Source organism: Acartia tonsa, chromosome 2, assembly GCF_053477335.1.
Source record: "Acartia tonsa isolate MP-2025a chromosome 2, ASM5347733v1, whole genome shotgun sequence".
NCBI lineage: Eukaryota > Metazoa > Arthropoda > Copepoda > Calanoida > Acartiidae > Acartia > Acartia tonsa.
In genome coordinates this window covers 17,907,064-17,929,158 of record NC_137261.1, presented here as the reverse complement: position 1 = coordinate 17,929,158, position 22,095 = coordinate 17,907,064, and the positions used below count along the sequence as shown (strand labels likewise).

Below are 22,095 nucleotides of genomic sequence, written 5' to 3'. Positions count from 1 at the left end.
GAATAATTGTAAGTCAGTAAGTGTCACTTTAATTTAGTTGCAAAAGTTAAGACGATGAAAAATTAATATAATTCAAAACTCTACTATTGATTGCTGTTAAATATTGAAGGAAATTTTGTCAGCCATGGCTGCTTTTATGTAATTACATAGAGAAAAATTTCAAACAAATGCTAACAATATCATTTTATTGTAATCTATTTAAAACTAGCATCTAGGAGCCCTGTATTCTAAAGGGGTGGGAAAAGCACATAAATAGCCTAAAACCGTACTAAGACTTAAATTCAAAATGAATAGCCTAAAACCATCCTCTGACCTATGTGAAGCATCCATAGATCAGAGTACTTAATCGGTTCAATAGTTATCTGAATCTAAAGCTAAAGGCAAAAACCTTACTACTTTAAATAATAGGATTTAGCCTCTTATTAAACCTTAATCAATATTATCCTTGCTAAAAATAGAACATGAGCTAAAAAAACTGCAATGTAACTGCTTTAAATTAATTTTTATTGGGGTACATTTTAAATACATTTAACAACAAGTATTTAGTGTCATTTGACCTTAATAGAATAAAGAACACAGTAATAGTGTCTGACTGATTATGACGTAACAAAAAAAATTAGCCAATGAGAGGCCGTTATTGACCAATGGTAAAATTTATAGTGGCCTATCATTGGCTAATTTTTTTTGTTACGTCATAATCAGTCAGACACTATTACTGTGTTCTAGAATAAAGGCAGTCGAAAACAGCGAAATTTATTTCAGATAAAAAGATTATTTCTTTTTCCAGTATGGCTTTGAAACCAATTAAGATCCGCTGGATTAGAACCGTTTGTCAGTCATACTGACAAAATTATGTATAGCATCGTATTACAGACAATTTACCCCGAATATCATAATAAAGATCATAAAATTAATGCCCCTCGGGGTTAACAAATCTGGTTTTATCCTTATAAATTTGTTATTACTCTACCCAAGACGTATAGGAAAAATATTTTTTTATACTCAAAACTTAATGTGAAGCACTTTATAGTTCCTATAAAAAAATGACGTCATACAATACAAATGATAGGCCAATTCACAGACTATATTACCAATGGCAGGCCAGTAAAAATTTTAATTGACAAAATGGTAGGCCAGTATGACGTCATTTTTTAAGCACTACAAAAAGGTTCCCCCAATGTTCAAAATGATAACCGAAATTTTATCCCTATCTAAGCATCAAAGGGAACAGTTAATCTATTATTCTCTTTGTCCACATGTCTATCTTTTTGCAATTAATATTAATTCATTTCAATTACATAAAGTAGTAAGGTTTTTTTGTTTGTCAGTTGTGATCTCGTTAACCACTGAACCGATTGAGTAGAGTAGATATAGCAGGGATCTAAAGGGATATAAGACAATGGCCGATAGATTAATTTACATCCCAAATGTTGACATAGAAAATTACCCATTCTGTAGATTAAAATTATTGGTAAAACGTTTGAACCCTCAACTCAATATACCAACCAATCAAAATACATTAAAAGTCCCAAAAGTTATTAAGCCAACGATTAAGAGAACTTTATTATAAAACATTAGGGAATAGAGTAATAAACAGCCCATTGTCCCCTCTCTCCCGCAGGTATAGAGTAGACGATTTTTCAAAATTAAACTTTAAAAACACATAAGGAAAATTCTAAATATCACAGAGGATTAAAATACTTGAACAGGGATAAATGGTATACAGATGAAAAACTATTTTGCCTTCAACTTTTAATTAAGATATTGTATTACTTAGCCAGCGCATGTAGTTTAATAAGTAGCGCATCCGCTTGTTATCGGGTGATGATGACTCAATAAGTTCGAATCTTAGCCACGTTAAAAGTAGTTCTTTTTGATACAATATCATATGCGCGACGTAAATGATTACTCCAGGGAAAATATCTTAGCCCAAAATATGACCGCTCATTACCATATACATTTAGGACTATAGAATTGTAGAATTTTCTTTGTTGATGACAATTACAGGTAAAAATCAAAGAGAGAGGGGACTGTTTATTACACTAGTCCCCGAAGTTTAATAATAACGTTTTCTTATTCGTTAGCTCAACAACTTTGGGGGCTTCAGTAAATTTGATTGGTTCGTTCATTAAAATGAGTATTCAAACGTTTCAACCACAAGTTTTAATGTACAGAAATGGGTGATTTTGTGTATCATAATTAGGGATGTACATCAATTTATCGGCCATTGTCTTATCCTTTTAGATTCCTGGGTATAAACGAACAAAAATAGCAATATAATTATTTAAACTGTTTATGAATGATTAGCATATCCTTTATATCTCTGGCTCATGAACTTTTGAAACCAAAATCGTGTTAGGAGTGAAGGAGACATGAAACAGATTTCAAGAGAAATCCCAACATCATGAATATAGGTTTAACCAGGAGTCTAAAAGGATAAGACAATGGCCGATAATCTGATGTACATGTCCCCAATGATGACACACAAAATTACCCCTTCAGTAGATTACAATTAGTGGTGAAACGTAGGACAATTAACTAATCAATCAACATTCAATAATAGTCCCCAATGTAGTTAAGTGAACGAATAAGAAAAAGTTATTATAAAACTTATGGGACTAGTGTAATAAACAGCCCAATGTCCCCTCCCTTCCTTTCTTTATTTTTATGTCACGTGAGGGTGTAAAGTGGATTATCAATTGTATATCCAACGATATCTTGTAAAGGCACAACTCTGTGGTAAATTCTCATTTGTAAAATGTGTACACTGCACATATTTTTTTATTCTATTATACAAATTTGTAAGGTTTTTTTCTGTAGCTTAAGATTTTAATAACTATTGAAATAATTCAGTTCTCCATTTTAAGAAAGCTTCTTAAAGGTTCCTAGATAGTTTTGGGCGTTTAAATCGCAGCTGCTATTTTAAAACAAGGACCGTTTGTTTGCCCATCTGTATTTCGTTATTACAAAATGGATTTTCTTTGATGCTGTTTAAGATACACGTTTAGTAACATCAATGAACATGACGATCAAATGCCATGTCAAACAAATTTTATTAGAAGGCTTCATATAAGTCATGAGGGGATTTTAATCTATTTTTTGATTAACCCTCTTCAGATAAATCATCCTCTACCTCTTTTTTTGATATTTTTAAAGACTAAAAAAAATTCCCTTTCTTTAAGTGTCTCTAAAGGCCTAAAGACAAAGAAGTTTGAAGATGTTAAGGGCAGCTTTACTTCTTGTTGTTTTATGCATATGGAATATTTTGTAAGAAAAACATTATTTAATTCAAAAGTTAAAATATATGTATAGTCATAGGCGACAGGGTAAATAGATTAATGTAAAATGTACATCCCCAATGATGCTACGCAAAATTACCCCTTCTATAGATTACTATTAGTGGTTGAAACGTTTAGACATTCAACTTAATGAACCAACTAATCAAAATTCAATAAATTCCCCATAGTGGTTAGGCCAACGAATAAGAAAACGTTATAATAAAACTTTAGGGACTAGTTTAATGAATCTAGCACAACGGGAGGGTATATGGGGTAGGTACACCCCCCACTGACCAGTTCCAAGGAGAAAATTCTCAAACAAGGGAGGTTTAAAAATTTCAAGGCATACCCCCCCCCCCCCCTCCTTCACAATGAAAATTGTTAAAGGAAAGGAAAATTACGTGTGCACGCGCTAGTGTGTGTAGTGGACCAAAAAATTGATTTTCTGTGTTATCAAAAGATTTGAAATACTGTCCCCAAAATCAACAAAAGATAGGGCTTATCTTTCTTTATAAGAGTGCCAATCTTTAGTAGCGTAGCAATTCTATTAATTTGGCATCTCTGTAGATCCAAAGTCCAAGCATCATTGAATTTTAATCAATCATTAATTCAATCATTTAATTTTTGCGCTATAGAATTTATTCTTTTAATAAAGTAAAAGGATCTCTGTCTGTCTGTCTGTGTGCACCGAAGGATCTTGCTCTAAACACTGACTCGGTATAGTTCTCCTTTACAGGGTAGCTTCTTATATGGCCTGTATAGCTTTATAGCTACTTTGTTGAAGGGTACTAACAAGCTCCCAAGAGAAATCGCAGAAAAGTCATATGATATAAATAACCTCATCTACCAGCCAAAAAATATTTTTTAGTAATCACTTGTTCATAAGTGCCCCTAGAGGCCTCTAGAGGGCGTATTCTCTAGTCATAGTTAAATCACTAAATAAAATATAAATAGACCTTATATGAGCGTGCAAATCTTTAGTAGGGTAGCTACTCTTCTTAAAATGTGTGTTTGTATAACATTATTTCCGACCCTTAATAATCACACAACTTTTAAATCCAAACAGTAAAATTTTTGTATTAACTTCAAAAAAGTATTTTAAACAAAATGAATCCTACCTTGGAATTTCTTCTTTGCCGGGAAGGTGCAAAGACGGAGGGCGGAAAGTTGTGGACGCCTGTTGTCGCTGGCGGGCAAAAGCGGTGGGTTGTGGCGGGGCCAACAGCACAGGCGGTGGGGTGGGCTGCACAACTAGCGGCGCAGCCTCCAGCCGGGATATAGGCACTATACGCTCACTTTTCACGGGGCTTGAAGCATTCTGAAATAAATAATATAAATTAGGTATAAAATATTTAGCTATACTTTTTTTTCTATTTTTGTGTCATCCTATTTTTCAAATTCTATACCTAGCTATTTTTAAATAGTTTATTTCTTTTTAGTTATAAACAGAAGCTGTAAAAAAATGACGTCAAACAACACAAATAACCAATGATAGGCCAATTCACAGTCTAAATTACCAATGACAGGCCAGTAAACATTTTAATTGATCAAGGGTAGGCCAATATGACGTCATTTTTTATAGGCACCATAAAAAGCTTCTTATAAACAAGCAAAGTTTTTTTTGTGTATACAACTACTTGTTTCTTAGCAACATTATATTCGTGTTATCTTTATTGTTTAAAATAAGCATTATTTACTTTGTGTTTAAAGGTTCTTTATAAGACTTCATTGTAAAGGTTGTTTTTCCTTAATAATTATGTACATTTTAACTAGTAAATTTACTATGCTATGCCATAGTAGCGTTTCTTTAGGACTCAGCAGCCTTAAGCAAGCCGTTTCTGGTTAAATGAAAGCTATTGACATTTTTGTGGGCTGGTTGTCAGCTGCCTACCCCTGAGTTTTATAAAGTATTACGGTTTTTGTCTGGAGCTCAAGATTTTGAGTTCTCCTTTATAGGGAAGCTTCACATAGACTCTGAAATGGTTCTAGGCTGTTTTTATTTTAGATTAAATACCCATTATGGTTTCAGGCTACTTTTTCAGAGCCTCTAGATGCTAGGGGCACATCGACGAGTTGTACATATTTGCTTAATAACTAGAGGTGTATACATATAATGCAAACAAACTACTTAAACCCAGGGATCCAAAGGAATAAAACAATGACCGATAAATTGATGTACATTCCCAATGGTGATACACAAAATTACCCCTTTTGTAAATTATATTTGGTGGTTGAAACATTTGGACTTTCAACTTAATGAACCAACCAATCATAATTCATTGAAACTCTCCAAGGTTGTTAGACAAACGAATAAGAAAACGTAATTATAAGACTTTGGTGACTAGTGTAATAAACATCCCATTGTCCCCTCTCTCTCTGATATACATATAATGCAAACAAACTACTTAAACCAGGATATTACATAAGCAAGCACTCAGTTGTAGTAACCTGCAACTATAACAAATGTAAATACTTTTCAACTAAAAAAATCTTGTTAGTTGAAAAGAGTTGCGTCAATAATTTCTCGTATTCATTCGGATCCGTTGATTTTCTCGTTTCTTAAGTATCAAGTTTTCTTCAAGGGGTCCAGCACTCCTCATTTTGAACAAGATATAAAATAGGAGGGGGGGGGGGGTAGTTTTACCTTTGGTTTAGGTTAGGTAAGGTTGTATTTAGTAAAGGGCATCCATGACGGGTAGGCTACCGCAAGTATTGCCCAGAAAGGTAAGAGCCTCCCCATAAGGTGTTTAGCATGAAGAAAAAAAAACAATCTGTTCAAAATGGTAGTCCTGTGTTCGCTAGGCACTATTTTAAGTACCTAACTTATTTGATGCTTCAAATTTTTAAAAATGTTTGGCTATTATAATGATATTTTAGCAAGATTGAATGAATACTTTTCAACGAAACTACGTAATACCTATCCTATTAACTAATAATCACATTGCTCTCAAATATGATATTTTGTTTTGAAACAGCTTTGATGAGATACAAAATATACTTTTGATTAATTCTAAATTCATTTTTAGTTTTGAAATGTTTTTGTCTAATTTTTATTTAATGGCTAATAAATTGATGTACATCCCCAATGATGATATACAAAATTTCCCCCTTATCTAGATTACAATTATTGGTTAAAACGTTTGGACACCCAACTTAATGAACCAATCAATCCAAATTCTAAGAGAGTCCCAAAAATTCCCCCCCTCCCCCCTAATATTTTCCTTACTACCAAAGGAATAACAGGTAGATTTATTATTCATACTGAAAAATCATCGTATTACAGACAATTTTCCAGGAATATTAAATTGAAAATCATTAAATCCCTACCAGTTTTGTTAGCCCGGGATAACAAAACTGGTTTTAATTTTTATATTTTATTAATTTTGATATCCGCGGAAAAGCTGTCTATAATACGATGCGATGAATAACTATTATGAAATGTGTCTTTAAAGCCAATTTAAATATGGACATTTAAATGAATATGCGATATTATGTAGATGAAGAATATCACGATTATACCAAATAATTCTAGTTTTATTTTCATATCAAAAACAAATATTTTTTGTAAAATATAACTCATTTGGTGCATTATTTGCCAAATGTACCACTTTTCTGCACTACCTCTCCGATTTTGTTAATACTCTATATTTTGGTCTAATAGGTCATTCAAGGATGCTGGATGGCCAAAAAAAAGTTTCAGAGTCCCTGGATGTCAAGATATCTAGCTATCTATGAAGGTAGGTAACAAAAATGTAAAAAACACCCATTTTTTCACAATTTTAATAATTAATTTTTTCATCAATCTTACATCCAATCTATACATTTTATACACCAAAATGATTGTTTATTCATGTAAAAAGCGCACATAATGCTATTTTGGCCAAAACTCTAATTTTACAGGGTGTCCAACAAAAAGTGTATTTTGGATATCTAGCATAATACCCAAAATACCTGTCTGAAAAAAATCATTTTTTTTGGCTTAAATCCTGTGTTTTATTTGTGTGCATATGTGGTATATAACGGTTCAGACCACCCGGGACTATAAGGTTGTCAAATTTCACTTTGGAACACCCTGTAAATGTGATTTTTGCGTCTATAGAGCTAAAACTTGGTCCAAATTGGCTATTTTTTTCAAATTACTCTAATATGTGTCTTAGTATGTTTGGCCATAGTGTTTTCTGACCAGATCAATATTTTCATATTTTGACTAATAACAATAATATTTGCCTATTTTACAATTTGTTACACTTTTGGGACACCCTGTGCATGTTTTTGAAAAATGATGGTTTTTGCCCATTTTTGGGGGAAAGGAGTCGTTTTAGAGCCATAGACTATTTCTTCATTTTTGTAGAACTTTTCAAGACACATCATTTGTTATTTATGCAAAAACCGCAAAAACCGAACCGTTTTGCGGTTATTCACCGCCAAAGGCAGAATTTTTTACGTTTTTTGCCGTTCCCGAGGTTCTAATGGGCATTTGTGGTAAGAAGACGTTGATTTATCAAGATAACTGTGAAATACTTTTATTTAGGCATTTTAATTTACTAAATTTCATGTGAAGTAAATTTTTTTTGTATATTCAACCGATTTTTGTCAAAAGGAATTTCAAATGCACATGATTTATGTTTCTTTTATCACTTATGTTATAGGAATTATTTATGTTATATTCACTTCATTTTCTTGTTTTAACAATTGAAATCCATCTCAACAAAAAACGGTTAGCTGCACAAAAAATTTTACTTAATATGAAATTTAGTAAATTAAATTACCTAAATAAAAGTATTTAAGAGGGATCTTAATAAATCAACATTTTCTTACCACAAATGCCCATTACAACCTCCGGAACGGCAAAAACGTAAAAAAATTCCGCCTTTGGCGGTGAATAACGGCAAAACGGTTCGGTTTTTGCGGTTTTTGCATAAATAACAAATGATGTGTCTTGAAAAGTTCTACAAAAATGAAGAAATAGTCTATGGCCCTAAAACAACTCCTTCCCCCCAAAAATGGGCAAAAACCATCATTTTTCAAAAACATGCACAGGGTGTCCCAAAAGTGTAACAAATTGTAAAATAGGCAAATATTATTGTTATTAGTCAAAATCTGTATCTATATGACAGTTTTAAGTAACTTAAAAATAGAAAAAAAATTAAAAAAAAAAAAAAAAATTTTCTCTTTTTTTGAAAATACAGGGTGTCCAAAAAATAGGAAAATATTCATCTGTGTATTAAAATAAATAAAATAAAACTATATAAACAATATACCTATGTAAATATTCGTATCATATAATTGTGTTTTAATATGTTGACTGAAATAAATATTTTGATTTTGATTTGATTTTGAAACACTATTGCCAAACATACTAAGACACATATTAGAGTAATTTGAAAAAAATAGCCAATTTGGACCAAGTTTTAGCTCTACAGACGCAAAAATCACATTTACAGGGTGTCCCAAAGTGAAATTTGACAACCTTATAGTCCCGGGTGGTCCAAACTGTTATATACCACATATGCACACAGATAAAACACAGGATTTAAGGATTTTTTTGGACAGGTATTTTGGGTATTACGCTAGATATCCAAAATACACTTTTTGTTGGACACCCTGTAAAATTAGAGTTTTGGCCAAAATAGCATTATGTGCACTTTTTACATGAATAAACGATCATTTTGGTGTAAAAAATGTATAGATTGGATGTAAGATTGATGAAATAATTAATTATTAAAATTGTGAAAAAATGGGTGTTTTTTACATTTTTGTTACCTACCTTCAAAGATAGCTAGATATCTATCTAGACATCCAGGGACTCTGAAACTTTTTTTTGGCCATCCAGCATCCTTGAATGACCCAACGGACCAAAATATAGAGTATTAACCAAATCGGAGAGGTAGTGCAGAAAAGTGGTACATTTGGCAAATAATGCACCATTTATATTAGACCATAAAATTATAATTCAGCTAAAAAAAGATTAGGTTCAAAAATTGAGGCTATAAAAACATGTTAATTTTTAACTTTTTGACAAAAATTTTTTATGTGATATAATTATACTATTCATCTGATTTATGAAATACTGATTCCCAAGACAACAAAGTAAAATGTTATGAGCGAAGCATCTCTATAATCAAGTTCTAAATATATAATTATGTCCTTAAACAGTATCCTGTATTCAATCAGTTTTGAAAGAAATTTACTTACAATTTTATTTAGACTTATTCATTTTTATTCTGTTGATTCAGTTCTGACACTCTACAAGTGTTTATGTTCGTTTGTTCTACGGTTTTATGGATGTTATCATCCCTATTTAAAGGTTTGGACACGAGTAGCTATGCTACAAAAGCGACATAATCATAAATAATTCTATATTATTTTATTTTCTAAAATCAGGTTTTATTTTCTATTTTGAACATATGATGCAATAGCTTGGGATTTAATAAATTGCAATATTTGCAGGGAGTCAGAGAAATGTCAATTGAGGAAAATTTTATTTTCCCCAAACATGTGAATGCTCTAGACTATAAATCAGGGATCTAAAGGGATAAGACAATGGCCGATAAATTTATATACATCCTTAATCATGATAAACAAAATTATCCCTTCTTTAGATTAAAGATAGTGGTTGAAACGTTTTAATACTCTACTTAAGGGAAAAAAAAACAATTAAAATTTAAAATATGTTTAAGAATTAGAAAATGTTATTATAAACTTTGAGGACTAGTGTAATAAACAGCCAATTGTCCCCTCTCTCTCTCTGGATTTGTTCTGTCTGTATGATGCTTTAAAAATAACAAGAAAATGATTATTAATCTTATAATCAACGATTCTTATACCCCTGTAGCAAAGCTTGAAATAGCGTGACACTATTACAGTATTACTATTTTTTTAAACAAGGATAATCATAAATAAAGAGCGTCTTAAATTAAAATGTAAAAGAATAGTAACTCAATAAGAATATGCAATGTAGAACATAATCATAAAAGCAAAATTAAGATATGGTGCCATTTAAGTGATCTTTAAATAACTATCTGTCAGACATTCCCCAAAGTTTTTAAGCTATCTAATAAGAAAAGATATGATAAAACATTGGGGATTAGTGTTATAAACAGCCCATTCTCCCCTCTATCTCTGATAACAACTCCATGAAAGCAATATTAAGATATGGTGCCATTTAAGTGATCTTTAAATAACCAACTGTCAGACAAACCCAAGTTATAAGGAAACTGCAACTTTTAAAAAATCAGATTCTAAATTATAGTTAAATATTGCATATACCAACCTAACTTTAACCAGGGATAAGGGGATAGGTAGATAAAATATAAGACAAATCCTATCTCACAAGTCAAAAATTAACATCATCATTACAAGTTCTATTAATTTTGTAAATCTTATTTTATATTTTCCTGCTGTAATTGTTACCAACGAAGAAAAATATTTTTATGTTTGAAAGAAACTCCTGAAAGTAAGCTTTTTATAATGCCTATAAAAATGATGCCATATAATACAAATGACCAATGATAGGCCAATGCACAGACTAAATTACCAATGGCAGGATAGGATACATCTTAATTGACCAATGGTGGGCCAGTATGACGATATTTTTAATAGGTACTATGAAAAACTTCCTTAAAAATATGTTTTCTAGTATGGATTCAAAACCGATTAATATGCGCTGGATTAGAACCGACTCTTGGCAATACTGAAAAATCATGTATAGCATCATATTACAGACAATTTTCCACGAATAGCCAAGGCCTTCAGCCTCTTATGGGTTTAAAAACTTGTTTAAATTTTTTTTTATTTTAATATCTAAGAAAAGCTGTCTGTAATACAATAAGATAAATAACAATTATCTAGCACTTCTTTACTACCCTACCCCCCCCCCCCCTCCTCAACAAAAAAAGCTTGGACATCCTTGATCCATACCTATTCCTGTATGCCTTGATTAAGCTGTAAAACCTCGACATAAATGTTGTCATTTCAAGACAGTAATTTAATACATTTTCATCATGACATGGGGAGGGATATGCATTCCAAGACAACCAGTTCACCGAGAATGTACACAATCATAGCCAGGGGGAAAGGACATTTGGCTGTATATTACACTGGTCCCCAAAGTTATACATATAATAACGTTTTCTTTTGGGTTGGGTCAATAACTTTGGGGACTATATTGAATTTTGATCAGTTGGTGTCCAAACATTTCAACCATTTAGTGTAATCTAAGGAATGGGTAATTTTGTGTGGGGATGTACATAATTTATCGTCCATTGTCTTATCACTTTAGATTTCTGATTTCAAGTTCAAATAATATCTAGGACAAAATGAGTTTTTTGGCTATTATCTATAGAAAATAAGTCTTTTCTCCATTATTATTATGGCCCTTTTTAGAGAAAAAATCCTTTACATTTCTGACAAAATAATTGCTTAATTTTCTTCTCTTGTCATTTTTTTTTTCTATTTTTCTTAATATAGTGGTGCGCAAATTATATGAGTTTTGCAAGATTTTATACAATTATTACATTTCATGCAGCTTGTTTTTTTCCTCTCATATAAAGTAGTAAGCTTTTCGTCTGTAGCGAAGGACATACTTTCCTTTTTAAAGGATTTGATTATAGAGATGCCTTATTTATAATATTGTACCTTATTAATATAGGATGTTTATACTTTATATATCATACAAAAAAAAGTTGTCAGAAAAGTTAAAAAACCAGCATGTTTTAAATGGACGCACTGACTTTCTGGTAACGATTATATAGTTGCTACACTTTTTTAATTGTACCTAAATTTTATAGGAATCATCATTTAAAGTTTAAAATTGAAAAGGGCAATTCCTAATTATAGAAAAGCTTCGCTTTAAAAAAATCCAAAATCCTACCTAATTGTCAAACTTATTATTTAAATAAAAAGTTTAAATGAAAACTTACAACAACACACACAAAAAAGTGGCAAAGCTTTTCTGGTAAAAACAAAGGATTAACAAATTCCGCAGAGAAGCCAAAGGTCTCAAGGATACAGAGAGAGTTTCATGAAGTATAAAAATTGTTATAGTCAAATTCTATTGAGAGAGAGAGAGAGAGAGAGAGAGAGAGAGAGAGAGAGAGAGAGAGAGAGAGAGAGAGAGAGAGAGAGAGAGAGAGAGAGAGAGAGAGAGAGAGAGAGAGAGAGAGAGAGAGAGAGAGAGAGAGAGAGGGGACAATGGGCTGTTTATTGCACTAGTACCCAAAGTTTTTAAATACACTTTTTATTCGTTGACTTTCATTGATTTTTGATTGGATGGTTCATTAGGTTGAGTGTCCAAACGTTTCAACCACAATTTTAATCTACAGATATTTTTGTGTATCATAATTGGGGATGTAAATCAATTTATATGCAATTGTCTTACACTTTAGATCCCTGAATTCTAATTCTAATTGTATTAGTCTAATTCTTAAGTTGCTTTCAAATTAGACTAATTTACTTTGGAATTATAATTTGCTTTATCTTTTTGAACATAGAAAAGAAGAAAATAGTTATTTTTCAAAAGTTTTTATTGACAATTTTACAGACCATTTTCCTATCCATCTCTCCTCCAAAGGTCGCGATATTTCTTTTATACTGCATTGCAACATTTTTATACATTACATTTTTTGCTGAATAATTATAATCTAATTAACTAATTATTATGTTGTACATAATAATTAAGTTAATATTATGCTCTTAATTCTGATTATAGTATGCTGTTTTAGTCAGGGATCTAAGAGATAAGACAATGGCCGGTAAATTGATGTACATCCCCAATCATAATACACAAAATTTCCTCTTCTGTAGATTACAATTAGTGGTTAAAAAGTTTGGACACTCTACTTAATAAACCAACCTATCAAATTCAATAAACATCCCCATAGTTGTTAAGCCAACTAATTAGAAAACCTTATTATAAGAGTTTGGGAACTAGTGTAATAAACAGTCCAAAGTTCCCTACCTCTCCCTGTACTTAAGTATAGTGTAGAAAATTAAGTTATTTTAATCATGTTATATTTGTGCTAAAATGGATGGGTATATTTTAAAACAAGGATGACAACTTTCATAAAAGCGGAGCTTTTAAATCAGAATGAAGGACAAACGAACAATAACTCTTGACAGAACTTAAAGGGCGAATATAGGTTGAATATAATATGGGCTCAAAAAAACCGTGCAATTCCATAGATTATAAGTAACTTTAAGATATTGACATATCCAAATGTATAAGTCTGTTATAGCTTAAAACCTGAACATTCTCAGGATAAATTTATGTAATAAGTGTGGTTCCCTAAGAACTCCAAACACCCTAGCATCACACAAGGCTTCGGTTTAAGGTTGAATTAAAAAGCTTTCGTTAAATGATAGTCGTAATAAAAGTGGAAACCAGTTATCAATCTATTTTTTTGTATTGTGGATTGTTTCTTCCTTGACAATATTCCCCAACAAAGTGTAAAGTATATGAATTTTATTTTTAAAAAAAAGCCTTTACAGGAGAAATTTTATTTCATGTAAGTATGAAAATTATATGGTAATTGTTATAATTAATTTAAAGAGGACAAAAGTAATAGGTGAATAGTGTTTTTTTTCTTATATTTTTTTCTGGAGAAAATCTGGCGATCGGTGCGTTTGTGTGTTGAAAAATGCGTACTAGGGTAATTATATCATCAAGAATTAATCATTGATCTTTATACAGAAAAAAAAACTTTAAAACGTATTATTTACCCTAGTAATTACTCCGGACGCAAATTGACGCAAATTATTTTATGCTTTTTAAAAAATTAATAAAATAGTATATAATATAAAAAAAATAAACACTTTAATTATCAATTAAGATGCATGCCAATGTAATAATCAATTAAACTTAAGAAAACTAGTCAAAAAAAGTCTTGTAAAGGGGTAAAATAAACGATTTTGTTGACTTTCTCATTTATCATATGTTGAAGTAAAAGCAAAAATTGCAAAATCTACTTAAGGATTTTTTTGATTTTTTAAATTTAACATAGCTATTTTAAAAGTATGTAATGGCACCTTTCATATAAGCTCATATCATATTGAAACTATATTCGCCCTTTAATAAATAGAACATTAATTTCTAAGTCTAAACGAAATTGAACGTAACTTTGTTGCAAAATTGTGCAAATATAGGTTACTGTAAAAGAACATACTTTTATTTTTAGGATTTGATAATAGAATTGCCTCGCTTATAATATTTATCCTTGTTGTCCCAAGAATCATAATTCCAAAAAGCAGATGAATAGTATAATTATCTCATATAAAAAAGATTGAAATTGTTGTCAAAAAGGTAAAAAATCAGAATGTTTTAAATGGACGGACTTTCTGGTAGCGATTATAGAGTTGCTAAAAATTCTAAATTGTTCCTAACTGTTGTAGGAATCAATAGGACAATTCTAACATGTCTTAATCAACGAAAAGATCTAACTGTTACAGACGTACGTACGGACCGATCCTAAATATGAAATGTATGAAAGGTAGATAGATAGAAAAGTAATCAGGCCACGTAAATTTTGTTTGTCTATTAAAATTAGTTTTGCTTTGTCATATTTATCAGGAATATAAGAGAATTAAGAGTCACAAAAAAATCAAATATAACATACTTAACATTATTACTTATTTTACCAGTGTTTTGTTAGATATATCTATCATATAAAATCGAGTTCTCAACGATAATATAAAAATCGAATCTTTTCTATAATTAGGGTCCTGTCGTTTTAAAACTTTGCATGATGATTCCTATAACAGTTAGATATGATTTAGGAAGCGTTGAAACTCTATAAGCTATACCAGCATGTCCGTACGCCCATTCAAAACATTTTTAAAAACTTTTTTGGCAAAAAAATGTATGCCATAATTATCCTTTTCATCTGATTTTTAGAATAATGATTCCTAGGACAACAAAGTACAATATAATAAGCAAGGCATATCTATAATAAAATCTAAAAATTAAATTATGTGTCTCTCTTTATGTAAAAGTAAACTTTTTAAGCCATTTTTATAATACCTAGCGGATTTTTTTTTCATGATCTCCAAACGTAATCCCTTTTAACCCTGAACATCTCCCCTCTTTATTTTCTTAAATTTTTGCCTCTTACTAAAACTAGAAGCAAAAAGCTCAAAATTTATGGAGAAAATTGCCTTTGGTAGAAGGATAGATGGATACATATAAAATAAGATGTAAAAAGCTAAAATGCCCATATTTATATTTATGCCCCTTTATTTCTGCAAAAAATACAATTTAAGTGTAAAACAGTTTCCCCACTTTAAAGTACATTTTTTTGTGCTATTGACAATTTACTCAAGGCTCCAACAAGAACGAATTATGCAAAAGTTCAAGGCAGATTGTTTATATTTTTCAGCCAGCCAGTCAAAATATAATGTCTTACAGATCTGTATAAAGCTGTAACAGTTAGGAGTTTGAAAGCATTTTGATAAAAGCAGAAGTATAATCTAAGATTACGGTTTTAAGGACGATATGGTTTTTGTAATGTACCATTCCATATTCATTAGAGACTAAACTGGAATGGCGATTTACTTTTTTAACATCGACAAAATATAAATCCTCCATACTATTATCAAATTATGTTCATCGTAAATATGCAAAAATCGGCCAAGATGATATCATTATAGAGAGTAGGGAAAATGGAAAATGGTATAAACCGTTATCATAGATTATAATACTGCTTACATACAATTGGTTTCATATTTAAGGTATATAAATAGCACCTGATGGAAATTATTGATAAACCCATTCTATAAATATTTTTTTGCTATTTTTTATCAAAATTCTTTTTTTGTAGCAAATTCCTGTCAGTTACACATAAGGTATCTTTTTGTGTCTTTTAAGTGTTTTAGCATATTTTTTACTATAAATCATATGAAATTGCGCGCATAATTGTGTGTTTAAAAAGCAATTACATTTATGAAAAGAAGGGTCATGGCTAGTTATAAATAAAGAGGAATGTAGCTTTTCTTGCATCAGGTGACCCGAGCAAAAACTGATCTAATTTACAAGTTTAGCAATAACGCAGAAAATTAAAGAGAGGGGACACTGAGCTGTTAAGCAAGTCGCAAAATTTTATAATACCGTTTTCTTGTTCGTTGGCTTAACAACTTTGGGGACTTTCGCTGAGTTATGATTTTTGGCTCATTTGTTTGGTGTTAATACGTTTTAACCACTAAGGGGTAGTTTTGTGTATCATCATTGAGAATGTACATAAATTCATCGGCCATTGTTTTATCCTTTTATACCCCTGTTATAAGCTGTATGGGGGAGGGGGCAGGCGTGTTAGGAGAGTTAGGAAACCCTTCTGTAAATTACAATTATTGGTTGAAACGTTTAGACACTCAAATTAATAAAGACAGCCAATCAAAATTCATTAAAAGTTTCTAAAGTTGTTAAGCCAACAAATAAGAAAACGTTATTAAATTGTCCCTATCTTCCCGAAGAAAACTAATATGAGTCAATACTTAATAATTCATTACTGAAAACTTTTAAAATTAGGAGAGAAATGACAACATCCATAAAAAGTTTAAAAATCAATATGTCTAAAATAGACGTACCTATATCGTACCTAAATACTACAGGAATCACTATGCAAAGTTTGAAACCGATGGGACAATTCTAACATGTCTAAAATAACTAAAAGGGCCAACCGTTATGGACGGACCTGCTTTAATTATAGAGAAGCTTCGCTCTTAAACTATGAAAAGAATCGCTTTTAAAAATAAGTATGAAACTTAAAGTGTATAATTTATGTACACTAAGAAGTGTAAACACAGGTGTACAACAATAATGTATACACCAGTTAGATACTATTATGGATATTTGTGTTTTAGGAAAGCTAAAAAAGCATCTCTATAAATATTGATGTAAAAACCATACAACTATCTGGAATCCCCCTGTTGGGGACCTTTTTTGTCTTTTTTGCAACTTGGCTGTGTTAATATTCCTGAAGCTATTGGTTGATTTTAAAAGACCAAATTGAAAGTCGACACAGGGACCTCGGATTGGGAATATTTCTTTACTTCCTATGGTTGTATTGCATCCCTATACATGACAACATTTGCCAGCATGGCTTCAAAACCAGTTCTCAGACATAATGAAAAATCAATTTTCCATGAATATTAAAATAAAATCATAAAATTAAACCAGTAGTCCCCTAGAGTCTAACAAAACAGGGTTTGATCTTATGATTTTTTATTTAAATAACCGCTGAAAGCTGTTATAATTCGATGCGATAAATAACTAATGGTAGCATCAATCTTGTTAGCTCTACAAAAACACAGTATTCCATTGATGAAACTAACTAGTATAGGTCTGCATTTAGAATACTTTTTGCTAATTTTAAAAGCATTAAAAACCCCTTTAAAAAGTTTAAAGGATTGTTTAGTATAGTGAAAAATCTACTTACTATATTGATTTCAAAGAAAGTTATATAATAACGTTATCATATTCGTTGGCTTAACGACTTCTTGGACTGTCTTGTTATTTTATTGGCTGGTTCATTAAGTTGAGTTTCTAAACGTTTCAACCACTAATTGTTATTCACAGAAGGTGTAATTTTGTGTATCATCATTGTGGTTATACATCAGTTTATCGACCATTGTCTTATCCCTTTAGATCCCTAATTTGTTTAGTATCCATAGCCATGTAAAGAATAACTTCCATAGTATATAGATATTTCTAGTTAAATAAACCTATCCTTACATCCTTAAAACGACCCCTAGTTGTTTAGTATTGATAGCCATGTAAAGATTACATAACAAATATTAAATGCGAATTTCATAGAAAGATTTAGACTAGGGGGTGAAGGGGTAAAATTTTACTGTACTATAAAATATCAGGTAAATAAAAGTATAAGACAATGGTCGATAAGTTGATGTACATCCCAAATGCTTATACACAAAATTACCCCTTCTGTAGATTAAAGTTAGTGGTTTAAACTCTCAACTTAAGAAAGCAACCAATCAAAAGTCCCCAAAGTTGGACAACGAATAAGAAAACGTTATTATCAAACTTTGGGACTAGTAAAATTATCAGCCAATTTCCCCCCCACCCCTCTCTCTTGTAAAATATTAATTTAAATACAGACAAAATAATCGAACGAAAATGGCAAAAAAATATAAAAAGCATTTTATAGGCACCATTTTATCCATTATTGTTACCTTTATCAATGGAAAATCGTCTAAATCAGATTTATATTAGAATTAGATGAGAAAAGTCTAAGGATTTTTAGGGATAAGACAATGGCTAATAAATTGATGTACATCCCCTATGATGATACACAAAATTATCCCTTCTGTAGATTGAAATTAATGAATCAACCAATTAAAACCAATAAAAAAGTCCCATAAGTTATTATAAAACTTTGGGACTAGTGTAATAAACAGCCGATTGTCCCCTCTCTCTCTGTAAATAAAGACTAAGGGTTTAAGACATTCTATGTATATTGTACATTACTGAACTCCAACAAACAACAACATTAAAGTTTTTTATGACTTTACTTGTAATGCCCGTCTAACCGAAAAAAACAATTTCTTAAAGACTTTAATAATAATATAAAGATCAGGTTTTTTCATGGATCTAAAGGAATAAAACAATGGCCAATAAATTGCTGTACATAACCAATAATTATAAACAAAATTACCCCTTCTGTGGATTACAATTAGAGGTTAAAACGTTTGAACACTCAATTTTATGAACGAACCAATTCAGTAAAAGTCCCCAAAGTCAACGAATAAGAAAACCTATGTATATAGTCTAATAAAATGTTGGATGTACTTTTAAATGGCTCCAACCCTACTTTTCTCCCCTTGCAAAGCCTTAAAAAGACAATATAGCAAAAAATTGTCCATTTTTGGAAGCTTAAATTTTTAGAGATTTTCTAAATCATGTTACAGTAGTGTTACAGTATTAAATTTGGGTAGGAAAAGTGATAAATTATGCTGTAATTATACTATAACAAACAGTTGCAAAAACAGCTAAAAATAACCCCCTTGCCGGTCTATTTTAACAGTGCAGGGGTGCAATCATTTTAGCAAAAAAAATCTTTTTAAAAGCGAAACGTTTCTATAATTAGGGTCGGTACGTACGTCTGGAATTTGCTCTTTTCGTTAATTTAGACATATTTCAATTTTCAACTTTGTATGATGGTTCATATAACAGTTAGATACAATTTAGAAAAAGTAGCAACTCTATGAGATGTAAAAAGACAATTACCAAATTTACATGGCTAAATTAAACTTTGTTAAAATGAACGAATATCTTATTTCAAGCAGGCAAATTTTAAGTCTAAATAAGCCATAATTTTCATGGAATTGGTTGCTTGCTCACACAATTATAAACATCAAGTGTAAAATCTTCTACTCTTAGTGGCTACGCTCATAGAGGCGTTTAGTGGCACTTTAAATGTTTATTTTTTATTTTTAATATATAATTTGGGAAATAATTTGTCTATGTTAAGTTCAGCTGTTTTTTATTCGTGTTTATAAGTTGGCGAAATTTTTCTTGGGAATGTGGTAGTACCCTCCTCAAAATAGTTATAAACCATCCCAGAATCTATGAGAAGCTACCCTCTAAAGGAAAGCCACACCGGTTCAGCGGTACAAACAGACAAACATCCTTTTACTTTTTTAAAAGGATTTATTTTCTTTTTAATATTCCAATAAATTGGCCTAATAACACATTTTTTTTATAATAACAAACCTCTAGGGGTTACCTAAGGAAATGGTTATTACTGTGAGGTTGGAGATACCCTTCCCTAGACATATAAAAAATCCATGTTGTTTCCTCAGTAAGCGATATCCTAAATTATAGACAGACTTACATCCTCTTACTTTTATATAAAGAATTATACCATTTAAATGGCTGCCTAGTGTAATAACATTTGCATATGAATTAGATTAAAATAATCTCAAATCTTGTAACGACAAAAATTAAGGTTAACGAAAACATTATTTTTAGGGCGGATACTCTTTAATTTTATAAAATCAAGCTTTCGTTTACAGAATCCGACTTTTTCGACTCACTAAAACTGAGAACTAAAAACCTTGGATCTAAAGGGATAAGATAATGGCCGATAAATTGATGTACTCCCCAATAATGATAAAACAAAATTATTCTTTCTGTAGATTGAAACGTGTGAAAACTCAGTTTAATAAAGTAACCAATAAAAAATCACTAAAGTTTCAAAAGTTGTTAGCCAACGAATAAGAAAACGTTATTATAAAACTTTTGGGACCAGTGTAATAAACAGTTTATTGTACTCTCTCTCTCTCTGACTAATATAATAGAAAGGCGATTATTTTTTTCTACATGAAATTATTTAATTATTTACCTTTATGCACCTTTAGGGGAAGGACTTTTTTTCTTTTTGATTGTTAAAAAATTATACTTTAATTGTAATCATATACAACTTGAAATTATCCTAATTTATCTAATTTTGTTTGAAATTTATTTTGAACTTAATTTCTTAGAATATTAAAGTCATCAATGTCTACAAATTATGAATTGCCAATAGAGTAAATTAGAGTGAATATGAGGAGATTTGGGCTGTTTATTACACCAGTCCCCAAAGTTTTATAATAACGTTCACTTATTCGTTGGCTTACCAACTTTGGGGACTTTTACTCAATTTTGGTTGGTTTGATCAATAAGTTGAGTGTCCAAACGTTTCAACCAAAAAAAGTAATCTACAGAATGGGTAATTTTGTCAATCATCATTGAGTATGTGAATCAAATTTTCAGCCATTGTCTCATATGTCTTTTTTGCAGTTATTATATAGACACAGTTAATTTAATATCTCTGTAATTATCATAATAGCATTTGTCTTCCTAATAAATGTAATAAGTATAGATGTATAACTCAAAACAACTACGTTCCTTCTGTCTAAGGGACATCTTTCGTCTTCTAGAAAATTGCTTTCTGCTATTTTGTAGCGACTTGGCTGTGTTAATATAACAATTCTATATTGGCTGATATTTACCCAAATAAAAGTGGGCACAGGGTCTACGGGGTTGGAACATACAGTTATTCAAAAAGTTCCACAAAATTTTAAAACAGCATTATCTTATTAAATGTATTAGTAACTTTTGGGAATTTTACTGAATTTTTATAGGTTGGTTCATTAAGTTGAGTATCCAAACGTTTAAACCACCAATTGTTATAAGCAGATGTCCATCAATTTATCGCCCATTGTCTTACCCCTTTACGTTCATATGTAATGTGTTGTTTATTATATACATACTTTTATAAACAAATTATCTAAAATGTGCAAGCTAATACCATGAAATGGGATAATTATTCATAAGATCAAAAAGGAAAAACTTCAAATATTAGTTTAAAGTGTTGTTCATTCAATTCAAGCAAAGCTTTTCAGTATAATGAAAGTATGTGAATCTGTAAAGCAAAACATTATAATGAAGTAACAGGATGTCTGTCTGTCTGTACTGAAAGATTTCGTTAACCGCCGAATCAGTATTTTTCTCCTTTACAGTGTAGCTTATCATAGGTATAGCAAAAAACATAACATCTAGCGAGGAAAAAACATTTTTAACAGCTGATCTTAACATAGATTGAAAAGAAAACATTACGTGCCCCTAGAGGCCTCTACAATCATTATTAAAAACATATATCTCCTCCTAGTAAAGAATATTGTACCTTTACTGTAAATTATCTAAAAACTGCAAGTTGTAATGACATCAACTAAAAACCAAGTTCATAAACATATGTTTTGATAAAACTGGGAAATTTATAATTAGAACCTTATTATAGTGTCATTTGTATTGTATAGCGTCATTTTT

General features: G+C 30.7%; 1 protein-coding gene across 1 annotated transcript in view; it reads right to left on the bottom strand.

Annotated features, from left to right (window-relative positions):
• Positions 1–22,095, bottom strand: part of LOC145305988 (uncharacterized) — a 162,808-nt gene that overhangs the window by 97,604 nt on the left and 43,109 nt on the right. Inside the window, exon 2 of the mRNA XM_080147909.1 lies at positions 4,397–4,596. Coding sequence (XP_080004035.1) covers positions 4,397–4,596 — 200 coding nt within the window. The remainder of the gene's footprint in view (positions 1–4,396; positions 4,597–22,095) is intronic.